The following is a 15,049-nucleotide window of genomic DNA, read 5'->3' on the forward strand; positions in this document are numbered from 1 at the left end:
TGGCGGGAAATAGTATTGAAACGTGAACACTGACTAAGTTGTGGTGGTCGTTGTTGCTGTTAAAGCTGCTGTGTTGGGACTGACTTTAAGTAAATGGATTGATAAATTATCTTTTTTGTTTTGTTAATGTTACACGACGGTCTTCGCTGACTGACGGCACAATGGTTCAAATAGTCGTAAGGTAAGAATGGTGAACTACCGGTAACTGCACTTAAGCTCACTGTTACCTGGTACATTTGTTTTTCCAGCTACGTCAGTTTTTCGGAGGACGCCTCCAGCATCATGTAACAGAACAGGCCAGAATAAACGTTACTGAGGGATAATGTACAGCTTCGAGTCGGGGTCCTGCATCACCCTCAAGGGATTAATTTCCCTTTAATGACCTGTTCGATGTAGATTATTCCTCATATTACACGCTTACTTACTAAAGAAATGAAATGGATGATTTTATTGCGTCCGCTGAAGAAATAGTCCGTTAGATTCTACGGCTGGAACTGCGGCTATAGCAGTGTTACTATGCATATAATGACCGCATCACCTTATTGAGGTATTCTGCAGCGCAACTGTCAAAGCCTGTTGACATTTTCTTCTCTTTAACCACTGCCATTGCTCATACCATTTTCTGTTTGATGTTAATTTAATGTCTGTCTTTTTCAATTTTGTGTATTTTTGTCATCTAGCTATTAACCTTTACTCGTTTTCTGCGCTGTTTTCTTTTTCTCTTTTTCTGTTATTTGCTGACAACAGTTCAGCAATTACATGACTGAAAGATACTGTGGCGAACTAGTTTTGACATTGCAGCATTGTGGGATTTTGTAATTGAGTCTTTGTAGGTATTCTAGTTGGTGTGTGTGTGTGTGTGTGTGTGTGTGTGTGTGTGTGTGTGTGTGTGTGTGTGTGTGTGTGTGTTCCTTCAGAGGCAGTGTGGATGGCAGCAGTCCTCCAGAATGGCTGCTGGTGGAGCTGCAGGGAGAGATGATGTCCAGACACAACTCTGGTCTGGCAGGAAATGTGATGGGAGACCTGCTCTACACCAAAGAGGTAAACAAAAGACTGCAAAGCAAAAGATGCTGTGGCCAAACCAAAAACAGCTATTTTTAGCTTTTTGACAGAACCCAGGCTGTACTCTTAAGTTTCTTTAATGTGCATGCAAATCAACAATAGCAAAGGTAGTTTAGTGTCTGTCAGGAGTAGGACTAGGCTTTGGCTAATCATATATCAGTAATATAGAATATTGCTATATTCTCCAACATATGTGATATTTTTCACAATATAAAAAATAAATATCATGCAAGTCATCTAAAAAATCTAAAGTCACTGTCCTGGCTTCACAGAGTACAGGTACTTTATCAGTATCTAAATGCACCATTTTCTCACCTGTAGTTAATTATAGGAGATTTAATTTCTCATCAGTTCCTTCATCTGTATTATCATGTGTTCCTGGGAATCTGCCCATTTCTATAGTAAACATGCACTTTTGCACTTATGCACTTAGCATATGGCACTTTAATTAATGTTTTTGATGAAATGGAGTGTATTTACATTTTTAATCCTTTTTGTTTCTTATCTCATAACATAAGGAGCTTGTGGTTTCAATCGATTAGTAGAACAACAGAAAATTAATCGGTTCATTTTTTCATTTGTCATTTTTGCTTCCAGCGTCTCAGTTGAGAGGATTTGCCACATTTCTCTTTCTTACATGATAGTAAACTGAGTATCTTGAGGTTTTGGACTGTGCATCAGACAAAACAAGCAATTTAAAAATGTCATTTTGATGGACAACTTTTCAATATTTTCCAACATGTCTTCCCTGAGTCTTTTCTTCCTCCTTCCACCAGGGGGTGCCAGTGCTGATTGTAGGACATCACATTCTGTATGGCAAGCAGGTCAAACTGGAGAAACAATTTGCTGTCCTCACCAAGCAGTCCGACCATTTGCAGGACACCCTGAGCAATCATGATGCTAACAGTGATGATGCCACACAGGTACCCATGGAAACGGACCAGCATGGGGCCACCTCCAAGTCTTACTACGTGTCTGCCCTGATCAAACGGAAGCTGATCTTTAAGACTCGCCCCAAACCCATCATTACTAATGTACCTAAGAAGGTGTAGTGGGACATGTTTCCTCACAGGGTCAGAGGTTGTGTCTGACAATAACAGACTGATCCTTCTCACCTTTACAGCTTTACAGTAATGGACTCAATATACTTCAGTTTCTGTCAACATTTAAGCTGTAGTGATTCCAACAAGAGTCTTTAATGAGGCTCCTCAAGTATTAATGAATGTTGTGTTGTGAAAAAAATTAATATGTAGAGTAAAATTATCTCCACTTGGCATCTAGACACATGTCTCTGTAACTTAATATGAACCAAGAATTGAAGTTTAGAGAAAAGGTTTCATAGTATGTGGAAATACACTGCAGGTGTTTAGAGTTGAAAAGGCTCGTAAAATGTGTTAATTTTCATTTCATATTCCGCGTTTGTCTATATTTTCTGGAGATGTCCCACTGATATTCTCTCAGAGTTAATCACCAAATGGAGTCTGTACAGCCTCAGTGACAGCACTCATTTTTCTGTTGCAAAACATAATATTGGCACCTGACTAAAATGTTAAGTGTTGCCTATATGGTCACAATCCTTTTGATGTTATGATAAAGTGAAGAAGGGCTTTACTTACACAGCACACAGTTGCATTAAGAATAAAAAGGCGACTACAGAAAGACTGTGAACAGCTAAGATTAGTTTGGTAATTAATCATATGGCCATTTATTTAAATTTATAACAAAAAGAGAGTTTTTCACTCCACCAGACATTCTCTGATAGTTCAGCAAATTCGTATTAAGCTCCATTAAAAGGGACTCCTGCACTTTACTGTCACAGTTTCATACAATTGAAGACAAAATTCAAGATTGAAGCAGCTGAGGCTGAGATAACCTGAGGCCCTCGTCTGTCTCATACCTCCCATAATGAAACTCGATGGTGTCTTTCATCAGACTCCCTGCCTGGTAAACGCTTGCTTCATGATCCAGTCTGTAAGTCAGTATTTCAGGACTTGCTCTTCTCAACAGTTTAGGATTAGAAAAAAAATTGCTTGGAGATGGTTGTGGAATGTTAAATGAAATTGCACTCCATGAATGCACATGGCCAAACCTGCAGGAATCCACGTTCACCCTCACAAATGAGACACTATTGAACTGATTTGCTCAACCACCGAGTGAGTCCCTCCTCACAGGGACCTGCTCACACCAATCTGCAATGCTTTGATGGTGGAGGAGTAAACGTTTCAGTGGGCAGGATGAAGGTGGTTCTGCCGCCTCCCAACAACACTGTCAATGTGCTTAATATACTGCAGCATGGTAAAGAGACAAACAGGGATACACATCAAGAAAGCTGCAGTGTGGACCACCCTCCCTCTGACTCTTACTGAGGTTTGGACCAACACTTGACTATTAATGGAGTCCTGTAATAATCCCATCCTGCCACTAAACAATATCATCATATTCATACTCAATAAATGTCAAATGTTGTGGCAGAAAAGAATTTTAAGTTGAATACTGACTTCATGTGTTTCCAGAGTATTCACTGTGTGTGTGTTTTTGTTTGGTGGAGGCGGTTCCCATGTTGAGGTGTAACCCCAGCAGTAAAAAGCCGTCCTCTTAGAGCATAATGACTGAATGGACCGATTCATTCAGCTGCTATAAAGCTTCTTACCCCTTTCCTCAGCATTCAGACACCTCCCACACACACACACACTAAAGCATGCTGGCAACATGTTTACAAAGTCATACCTAGAAGAACCATGTTGTTACAGGAAAAACTCAGTCATTTTAATTAGTGACTGACATTTCTCACATAACTTCAATAGTGAAACAGCTCTTGGTGTGTATTCATCCTGCAGAGTGGTGTGGAGTGAAATACAGTGTAATAATGTAGCTTTTCATTCAGATCAAATCAGACCATGTTCACAGATGTGGGCAGTGATTCAGTGGCACTGTTGACATATAAACTATTGAAGTTTAAAGCCAATCCAACAGCTCCCAGAAGTGCAATGTTCATTACACATTGGAATAAAAATGTGTTTACAAATACAAATAACACACCCGGTATGCCATAGAGTTATTTGTGGCAGCATTACATGAATGCGTTGCCTACAGTAGAGCAAACAAGCAGCTGTCATTGGCATCAACGTATATTTAAAGAATCTGTCGCTGCGGTCATTTGTTGCATTTTCTCTATGTTCAAACACCAACTTTTCCATCTCAGCCAGCCATAAGAACAAATTTGCAATATATATATTGATATATATATATAATCTGTTGTGTTTCCACTCAGGCATGGCACTACATGGCCTGAAAATCAATAGGATGTTTAACCTCAGAGGACCATGAATATCTACAGCAAGTTTCATGAAAATCAGGCCAAAATCAACATAAAATACCTTGTGATGGACCAAAAGTGAGGAGCAAGTGGAAACTTTAGCTGGATGGTGGAGCTCAAAGAACCTGAAGGAGGTCAGCATGAGAAATCCTCCTCTAGAGAAGAGTATATCCACACCAAATATCATGAAACCCCTGTCACTAGCAGCTGAGATCGCCTGCTCCAGACCAAAGCGTAGGACAGAATGACCTTGATGCCAGCAGGATGTAAGGTTGGATTAACTGGTGCATCTGGCGACCTAGTCGTTAAGACACATACAGTTATAGCCAAACATATTGGCACACCTGCACTTCATTCAGAAAATTGTTGCAATCACAAATGCGTCGATATTCATGTTTATTTCTTTGTTTGCATTGAAACAACCCAGAAGAGCAGAGGAGAAAAAGTGATATCTGAAATCATTCTACAAAGAACTCCAGAAAGGGACCGGACATTATTGGCACCTTTTTAAAATTGTAAGTGATAATTGGATTGGAACACACTGAGTATGGAGAAAAGAAAGAAGAGCAAAGAACTGTGAAGGGATTTAAGACCCAAAATTGTGGGAAACCATGGACGATCTCAAGGCTCCAAGTCTATCTTCAGAGATCCAGTGTGTGCAACGTCCTTAAGAAGTTCTGGATGTGGACAGAAGTGAAAAATTGATGCAACAAATTATTGTTTGAATGGTGGGAAAAGCACCTCAATCAACTTCCAAACATATTCAAGCATTATGGCATCATCCATCACCATCTAAATCAAACAGGAAACTATGGTAGGAGACCCAGAAGGACCCCACTGTTGACTCAGAGGCATGAAAATGCCAGACTGGAGTTTGCCAAAAACTTACCTGAGGAAGCCAAAATCCTTCTGTGAGAACATCTTGTGGGCAGATGAGACCAAAATAGTACTTTTTGGTCAAGCATCTCATAGCACCATTTACAGAAACTGAAATGAGGCCTTCAAAGAAAAGAACACAGTCCCTGTGGTCAAACATGGGGGAGGTTCACAGATATTTTAGGGTTGCTTTGCTGCTTCTGGCACCATTGCCTCAACTGTGTGCATGGCATCATGAAATCTGAGGGTTACCAGAGAATTTTGGAGCTCAATGTAAGGCCCAGTGTGTCCATCAGAGGTCATGGGTCCTCCAGCGGGACAATGACCCCAAGCATGCTTCCAAGAGCACCCAGAAATGGTTTAAGACAAAGCGGAGAGTTCTGACGTGGCCAGCAAAGAGTCCAGATCTAAACCCCATAGAACAGAAGGGGAAATCTCAAAACAGCAGCTGGTCCAACATTCTAGGAGAGGCTGTCCATGGTTACAGGAAGCGATTGATTTCAGTTATTGTTTCCAAAGGTTTGCTACCAAATATTGAGTTCAGGGTGTCAATAATGTCCTGTCCATTTCTGGAGTTCTGATTGGGGTGAGATCAGATTTTTTTCTCCGATGCAAACAAAAGATAAACATGTTTAAGTGATAGTTCGGGTTATTTGATGTGGGGTTGTGTGAGGTACTTACCTATAGTCAGTGAATTACCTGCAATAGATTTGGAGCAGCTCTCAGTTTAGAGAAGCAGCAGGAGAAGCTGAGAGATGAGCTGCTGTGGACGGGGACAGCAAAAAACATATTGTAGCCCACAGAAAAAAGCTGATATCACTTTAAATATTCGCTTTATTTTGAATATATCTATCTGCTGCCAAATAGCCACTTTCCTTTTGTGCTGCTGCTTTTTTTTTTTCTTCACCGTATTACTACGCACAAGCACAGCTACACTTAGCTCCGTCTGACTTCATCGGTCTGATCCGCGGAGTAATACAGTGTGCATAGTTTTATGATAATTTAATGGTTTACAAACTGTGGTTCCAAAGGAAAGTGCTCTTTGACGACAGATAACAGGTGATAAACAGATAAGGAGGATGACGCCGTCCACAAGCAGCTCATCACTCAGCTCCAGTTGCTTCTCTAAAGTGGCAGCGTGCTGATCTGAAACTACTGCAGGTAATACAGTGCCTATGGATAAGTACCCCACACAACCTCACATCAAATAACCTGAACAATCACTTTAATACCAAAGCATTTGTAATTGTATTCTGGGGTAAGTGCAGGCGTGTCATGACTGTACATGCAGCCTATCATATAATTGCAATGACCCTGGTCTGATTCCAGCTGGGGACATTTGTTGCATGTCATTCCTCTTTCTCTCTCCATTACATCTCTATTGTAACTGTTGAATGGAGGAAAAATACAAGAAACAAAAGTTGGGTAATCCTCTGCCAACATGAAAACACAAGGATTATTTTCAGTTTGATGTTAAAGTGTGGTTTTGCTCTTGAAAGGCCTCGTTCTCCTGTAAGTTTCTTGAGTCAGATTTAAAACAAACATGGTAAATATATCCCTTACAAACTGGCGTCTACTACACCCTCCAGTATAAAAAGAAAACAGCATCATATGTCCACTAAAATAAACCCCCCAGACAGTCTGTAATCTCTGGGCCTTTCTCTGTAGTTGGCCTGGTGTCTCCTCTTATTCAAGCCTCTCACTTATCTGAGGCTGGACTCTTCAGCATCTTAGCAACAGAGACTGATCCAAAGCCAAGTGAACTGATCAGAGTTGAGCAGCTGCTACTTCTCCACAGTTACCTGTTTACTTCCACTGACACAAGGGAGATTATAACAGAAGGTCTAATTAATGCTTGAAAATGTATTTCTCTTCTTTTTTTTTTTTAAAGCGAACAGCGAACATAGTTCATCGCAGTGAACAAAAGATATAATCGGGATATTATAAGGGCATGGGGGAAAATGTCAGTGCTGTCATTTAAATCATGGAGACATTCTCTATTTGGTATGAATGGGAAGATTGTGTCCAAAACAGGAAGCATTTTTAATGACTTAGGAAAGTTCCAGCATCCTGTGATGCCCAGAGAAACAGCAGAAAATCAAGAAGGAAGATTTCCTGCATCGCTGCGTGACCATCAGACAGAGACAGCCTATAAACACAATGTCTCTTTAATGTATGTGTCCTTGTTGAACTTTCAAGTTTAAACTCATACAGCCCGCTCAAAGTAAAACCACATGAACATAACTTAAATGGCACAAAGAGGAAATGTCCACCGCTGTCAGTGTAGATACAGATATTGCTGATGGTGTCATACTTGACAGGTGGACGGATCTGAGATCATATGACATTTGAAAACAATAAAGAAACAAGTGAAAGCAAAGCCCTCACTTCAGAGAAATCTCTTTGGTTTTCAGTCTTTACTCTGGTGTTGATGGGATGAATAAACAAAGTCTACACCTCATGTAAAACGACACAAATGTCCAGTTAAGAGAATAGAGTCCAGTAGTAAAACTTTACTGTTACACAAACATAATTTGGCACCTTCACAATATGTAAAAGTCACCTTGTAAAAAACCTCTGAATGAAACCACTGTAAGCTGAGAATTGGACCACGATGTACAACGATAAGTTTACTCATTTGACACTGCTCAACAGCACCAAAGATACAACTGCATGTCACATGTTCAGATATGTTAGATTGTCTGGTCTGGTAGATCACAGCTGCTTCACAAAATACAGCTGGAGCAGATGATTGTGCTGTTGATGGCTGATGAGAGAGCTGGTTCCACACCGCTGCATCCAGCTGCGAGACGTGGGCTCAAGAGAACTTCTCGTGCTCTCTTTAGAGTACTTCCTTAAAACTGGTACGTCTCAGAACGTGCACTTAAAGGATCGCTTTGGAGTTCTAAGGTCCATCTGAATACACTACTCACATGACTATACTGTATGTACGTTGCTGTAATGATTGCTCCTGTTCGCTCTGTCTCTGTAGCAACGTCCTTCCCTCTGCGACTGCACTTTTCAGTATCCTTTAGCTGTGGCTCACGAAGTGGAAACACAAAGAGGGAATTTTTTTTTTTTTTTTTACAGGGAAATACTCTCAGTCTGCTGAAGCCTCATATTCAGTGGTGATTTGTAACACATTACTTAGTATTTTCACTAGCAAGTAATGTAAAGGGTTGTAATTTGACAATCAGTAACTATATCAGAGTTATTAATCCCAGTAAAGCTCTGTTACTTTGAAGTTTGGGGGTAAGCTTGTTCGCTGTCTTACCGAGAGTTTGATGGAAGGTACTCCAGGTCTTTCTATTATTTTCCCTTCAGTCAGTTTTTCCCTCATCTCTGTACTTTTATAAAACATATTCATAAAGCACCAAAATCAGCACATTTTTACGCTCAGGTCGACACGTTTTCAACTTGTGCCGACAAATTCACATCTATTCGTTTACGCCCAGCCGGGTCTTTAATTTGATTCTGTCGGCAGCTTCACTACATACAATTACTTTACGTTTCTGTCTGAACACCATCCAGATGCGCTCCAGTGTCTAAATCCGTCTGAGGTTCACTTCCTGTCTGAAAAAGGGGTGCGTTGACTAATCTGAGAAAACTACCTTGCTATTTTGTTGATTGTTTTTTTTGTTTTATAATAGAAGCTCAGTTCCGTTACATTTGATCCCATCTCATCTTTATTAAAATGAAGAACACGAAAAACTGACCAACCAGTAACTAAGACCTTTAACTCTCTTACTCGCACCCTCCGGTCAGTTTAACCGCTAACCTGTACCCACAAACTACCTAATGTTCTTCTGAGCACGTCACTATCACATCAGTGTATGAACACTTGATAACCTGGGTCAGTTCGGTTTGGTTTGGTTTTTCAATATGAAGCACCATTGAGAATGATATAAATGGGGAAGCTGTATGGATCCAGTCATCTCTGAGTCTTCCCCAACTGGATTCACTTCCTGCTGCTCAGATTGCAGATTCACACCTTTTTTTTTTTTTAGCACCAGTGATGAAGATGTGAGTGTGTTCCTGGTTCACAGCTCATCACTCTAGCAGTGCACAGGGTCAACAGAGACCGTGCTAGAGTCATACTGCAGTGAAATGTGGCGCGAATGTCCTACCAGTCTCCCTGGTAACAGGTTTATGCCTCTGCATATGGCAGGTGATACTGCTCCTCCCTCTTGTTACACCGTTTGGCTATGATTGCAAGGTAGAGCACCAGCAGAATGACCCAGTAGCAGGCGTAGAGTATTGTCCCTGTTATCAACAAGGCTTTCTCTGTCTCACTGAACGGCTCCTGTGTTTCACAGTAGACCGTATACACCACACCTCCGAGCAGCACCATCGCCCACACCGTGACGGGCACGGCGCCAATCAGGTTGACGACGATCTTCCTGCGGCCCGAAGTTCCCCATCCAGCCTTGTTGATGGTGAGCAAGGCAAATATTTTGGCAGGGAGCAAGCTGGACATGTAGATCAGAGAGTAGAGCGACATGAAGATCATGACCAAGCTGCCACGCAGGAAACAGGCGTAGGTTGCCTTCACCATCCCGACCAGCTGCACGGTCAGTAGAAAGAGCAGGATGTTCCACAGCCTTCCACGGTAGAAGAGATGGATGACGGTGGCAACCAAGAAGAAGGGGAAGAAGCCGGTGACCACAGACTCGTAGGTCATCCAGAGGCTGTGCTTGTGGAACCACAGGGCGTTGTAGAGCCACTCACGGAAGTAGGACTTGCTCCATCTAGTCTGCTGGTTGAGCCAACGCAGATACTCGGTCGGCGTCTCAGTCTGGCACTGCGATCGCGCCGTGAATTTCGTCTTGTAGCCGAAGCTGAGCACCCGATTGGTGAGGTGGCGGTCATCGCCGAAGCTGCACTTGGAGCCCAGGAAGGTCTGGTGGTACCAGGGCTCCAGGAAGCGCTGGAGCAAGGAGTTCCTGTACATCCCCAGGGGGCCACTGATACACTGGACACAGCCAAAGTAGGACTGGCAGGCTCGCTCAATGTTGAACGCCATCCAGTAGCGCACACTGCTCAGGAAGGAGATCCACGAGTCGTACTTGTTGAGGATCTGGAGGATGGAGAAAGTCAAGAAAGGAAGAAAATGAAACTTCCCCAAGACGCTTCAGTCAACCTTCATTACACTTTCCACGACTGATGGTATTATATTTCACCTGTACGTCTCCACCGACTCCTCCCACCATCGGATCTTCCTCAAGGATCTTCAGCATTTCGATGGTACATGCTGGATCCAGAACTGTGTCTGAGTCACACACCTGAAAAACACACACACACACACACACACACACACACACACACACACACACACATGGTGTAATAATGCTGAGGGTCACACACACAGACACTGCCACTTACAGGCACTGCTCAAATGAAGGTTGCAGGTGTTGCAGAGCACTCAGTGGTATTAATGCTAAAATCCATGAGAGAAATGAGAGGCTGCTGACGGAGATCCCAGCTGGTTGATTGTGACTGTGCAGCACCAGGTCAGCTGTGGACATGACCTTTGACCCAAAGCAAGGGTGCAGAGGGCGCACGTGCAACCGCTGGCTATAAAGAGTGGTCCATCATTTTGGAATGCAAGTAGTTAACTCTTTATATGAGGGGTCCGATGTTGATTTTCAGTTGACTTGGGTGACTGTTGGGTGTTCATTTAAAATATAGTTTTCAGATTTCCTGTTTGGTTTAAATTTAGTCTTAAAATTTGGTTTAAGGTTTGTCTGCTCAAACACAAACATCCATAGAGGCACAGTTATTGTGTGGTACTGTGCTTATAGCACAATTTAAGCAACCAAATTCAAAGCTGCTGGTATTTCTACCACACACTAAAGCTTTACGTAGAAACAGTCTCCTCTTTAAAATCTATTTAATTCAGAGGCATGTGGACGTCTGTATGCACCAGCACAGAGGCGAGGCAGATATCAAATCAGCATGCAGATGAATATAAATTTGTCTCCCTGAGGACTTTGTGTAATGTGATTATTTTTGGCTCTAACTACACACACTCAGCCAACCCACACTCAGTTGTAGTGAAGGGCGTTCTGCCAATATCATCCGTTAGCCATGCAAATGACTGGGGATTGTAATCCTGGTCTGTCTGGTGTCTGTCAGTCAGTCCACCACTTTGGTCCAAACTGAAATATCTAATAAATATAACAAGTGGATGGATCATAATGACATTTTATACAAACATTCATAGGCCCCAGAAGACCCTCTGACTTCTCATCTAGCACTGACGGCCAGTCAAAGATTTCACTTCTCCTGTGAAAAATATCAACATCTAGTTGGTGGATTGACACAAACTGGTGGAGACATGCAGACAAAATGAGTGGAGAAGCAGGATGACGATGGCTCCGTCCACAGGACACCAGGGGTCACTGATGGTTTGATGACTGTGAAAATGAAAAGTGAATCATATGCTGTGGCCTTCACAGTCACCTGATCTCAAAAACAATCCGACACCTATGGGAAACTTTGCATCGACACGTTAGGCAGCACGCTGCACCACCGTCATCAAAACACCCAATGAGGTCAATATGTTTCGGAAGAATGGTGTTCATCCTCCAGCATCAATGTCAAGGAGCAGTGCAGCTCTGCCGGCTTGTAGTGGCCCAACACCTGGCTGAGACACTTAATGTTGGGTTTTCATTTATTTTGTAAATTTGTCACCTGTCTGTGCACGACATGGTGAAGATTTATCCCACTGACATCCCCTGACTTTTCCTCAAGGGGCCACCATTAGGTTGACATGTTTGATAGTAAGTGAAATGTCCTGACAACTGTTGGATGAATTGCCATGAAATTTGGTTCAGAGATTATTGCTCCCCACAGGATGATTTGTCACAACTTTGCTTATTCTTTTACTTTGGCGTCATAAACTGAGATGCACATGGAGTAAACAGGTTACTCAGAGCTCTGACCCAAAAAACCCAGAAATTGGCTATCAAAGCTTGCAGTGTTGAATTTAAGCAGTTGGTACCATATACTTATATATGTCAAGCCTTAACACACAGCAAGCAAAGCAAAACAAACAGGATACACCAGTAACAGAGGAATAAGATATTAGAATCCAAGCGAGACAAGCGATTCGACTTATAAGAACAGAAATTTGAAACACTTATGATCTCACAACAAGCATAAAATCAGAGACTGGAACTTTTGGAAGACAAAGCATCTGATCATGAGGACTGTAGTGAAGTTTTGAAACAATGAAAAGGTGTAAGGACAGAGTCTAAATGAAGGTTGATGTTCAACAAAGTAATCAAGTTAATGGGGATACCGGTTTTCCTTTAAAGTCTCAAGCAGAAGAGTTAACTGTAGTGACATCATCAGGGTTATTTTCTGGTTTCACAGAGAGAGGAGCTCAGATCTTCATGTGTAAAACTTTAAACTCAGACATTTTATCACAAGGACATTCATGCGAACTCTTTTTCTGTCTGTGGCTCTTACCTGCACATAGTCCACACTGTCCCCCAGTGCTTTAAAGGCAGTGTACATCACCTCTCTTTTCCCTCCCCACTCCTGCATGACGCAGGAGTAGCGACAGCCTCTGACCAGCCGAGCAACTCGTGCCGCCTCCTCCATGTGCACTGTGCTTCTGCCTCCGCCTCCAACACCACCTCCTCCGCTCCCATCACTGTGGTAGTTTCCCTTCCACACCAGACTGCCGGCCTGGTCAGCGCCCCCCATCACCTCCTGGAAAATGTCCATCATGTAACGGTCCTCCGGCCGGTTCCCATCCACCACCAGCACCACCTTCAGGCCAGGGAAGGAGATTCGACGGATGCTGCGCAAGCACTTCCTCAGGTAGTCCGGGTCCTCCTGGTAGGCGGCGATGCAGAGGGCCACGGAGCGACGGAGGTGCTGGGGCCGGGCCGGGCTCCTCATGCGCCGATGCTCCAGGAAGGCGAAAAGGCTCTGAAGGAGGAGGTGGAGGGAGAGGAAGGCACCATAGAGGCCGAAGGACAGGTGGTGCTGTTCGGTGTGGATGAACTGGTAGCCTTTATAACGAAGAAACACAGTGGAGTAAGTATAAAACAACATGACCATCACTTGTTTTGACACATGTACTTGCTTCTTTATGTCTGTATGAAATTCACAAGTTTAACCTGTGACATAGGCCAGCAGGATGGTGAAGAGGACCACTGCAGCAAAGAGGGTGGTCACCACGATGTTCAGCGTATTCCTGCAGCGAGAGGGCATCTGAGGGTGAAGGAGGAGGTGAGGGAGCGGAGACCCCGACAAGATGTCAAGGTGAGAATCAGAAAGTAAGAGGGGTCGGGTTCAGGGGACGGATAGAAGGAGGTCAAAGAGTTTATGTGACAGAGGGTGAACGTGCAGGGAGAGGGAGAAGACACAAGGTAGAAAAGAGAAAAAATACATTACAAGTGGGTTAACTGTGTTTATATTGGCTGCCACTTCAGTACCACACATGGGAGGAGCCTGAGCATGTTAGTCAGAACAGGGGAGGGGCAGTTTCAGCAGTATGTGGGTTGGCTGTCGTTCAGGAGGTAGAAATTGGTCGTCCACTATTTGGAAGGTCATTGGTTCAATTTCCTGCTCCTCTAGTCTGCAAGTGTGTGGGGCAAGAAACTGAACCCTGAAATACCCTGATGTATCAGTGTGTGAATAGGAGTGTATGCTAGAAAAGTGCTATAAATGAATGTGTGTGTGAACGGGTGAATGTGACTTCCACTCTTCCAAAGTTCTTTGAGTGGTCTGTAACACTTTGCAGATAGCAGAATACTCATACTCAGGCCACATGCTTGTTTTCTTTTGGCCCAGTGTACTATTATAATTATAATTATAATTATATTATATATTATAAAGAGAAGGTCTGGACCTGCTCTGTTTGAAAAGTGCCTTGAGATAACCTCTGTTGTGAATTGGCGCTTTACAAATAAAAATGGACTTGACTTTACAATGCGCCTGGTTCCATGGCCCAAATCTGGCCCATATACATCATGATTGCCAGATGCTGCTTCCACATCTGGACCAATTCTGGCGCACACACAGGAAATCAGTGAAGGATAACAGTCGAAATCTGCCCAGATGAGATGTGGAGGTATAAGGGCCAGACTTGGGCCGAGGCCCCAGGTATACTGTATGTTGGGCCAGAAGTTTAATTCTGTTTTCTGGGTATAAAACAGCTACATACATGCAGTCGCAGTCCTTTACCATATTTGAAATGTGAGCCGCTGTCAACACACCAACATCAGTCTCTGTCGTCATGGAGAAATGGCGCCAGAAGCAACAGAGGAGATACTAAGATGCTGGTTTACAGCTGCTACTACTATAACTAGTACTAGTCAACTACTTCTGCAATTAGAAGCACTAGTGATAAATCCTCTCATAGTAATATTACTTGTATTATTGCTGTTATTTCTGCTGCTGCTACTTTTAGGAAGAAGAAATGATATCACTGCATCTAATATCATAACTAGAGCCATTAGCACTGCTGCCTCAGACCACCACAGCTATGCAAACACAGTGTAGAGAATAACATGATGTCAAACACTATCAAAGAGTATTTGACTCCCATTTTATGGATATCCAATCACGTTAAGTGAAAGAACTTACAGTCGAACACTTCCTGAACATCTGTTCCCCTCTCCTTCATCTTCCTCCCTCACCCCTCCTCCCTTCAGCCCCTCTGGCATTCCCTTCTTCCCTCTGGGTTAATAGCTCTAAATAAAGGCCAGCTAGGATTTGGCCAGTGCTCAGGACCTGTTGAACGGAGGAACAATCCTGCCCTTTCATTCATGAAATTAC

The 15,049-nt window shown here is 43.0% G+C and overlaps 2 protein-coding genes across 4 annotated transcripts in view; one reads left to right on the forward strand and one right to left on the reverse strand.

The window, feature by feature from the left end:
• The first annotated feature begins 27 nt into the window (after nt 1–27).
• Nucleotides 28–3,541, forward strand: chtf8 (CTF8, chromosome transmission fidelity factor 8 homolog (S. cerevisiae)). Its single transcript, XM_023397429.2, has 3 exons — nt 28–181; nt 918–1,041; nt 1,839–3,541. Exons 1-3 carry the CDS (start codon nt 162–164, stop codon nt 2,112–2,114), a joined length of 420 nt encoding a protein of 139 aa, XP_023253197.1. The 5' UTR covers nt 28–161; the 3' UTR covers nt 2,115–3,541.
• Nucleotides 3,542–7,406: 3,865 nt separating this feature from the next.
• Nucleotides 7,407–15,049, reverse strand: part of has3 (hyaluronan synthase 3) — a 21,202-nt gene continuing 13,559 nt past the window's right edge. For all 3 annotated transcript variants that reach the window (XM_023397325.2, XM_087171518.1, XM_023397324.2), the window contains 4 exons: nt 13,387–13,480; nt 12,728–13,278; nt 10,435–10,536; nt 7,407–10,331 (listed from right to left, as the gene is read on the reverse strand). In XM_023397325.2, the coding sequence (XP_023253093.1) occupies nt 9,402–10,331; nt 10,435–10,536; nt 12,728–13,278; nt 13,387–13,480 (1,677 nt within the window). In that variant the 3' untranslated portion in view covers nt 7,407–9,401. The remainder of the gene's footprint in view (nt 10,332–10,434; nt 10,537–12,727; nt 13,279–13,386; nt 13,481–15,049) is intronic.

The sequence above is a fragment of the Seriola lalandi genome, unplaced genomic scaffold (genome assembly GCF_002814215.2).
Source record: "Seriola lalandi dorsalis isolate HSWRI2012SDOR001 ecotype SW California unplaced genomic scaffold, Sedor1 jcf7180002055008, whole genome shotgun sequence".
NCBI classification, from domain to species: Eukaryota; Metazoa; Chordata; class Actinopteri; order Carangiformes; family Carangidae; genus Seriola; species Seriola lalandi.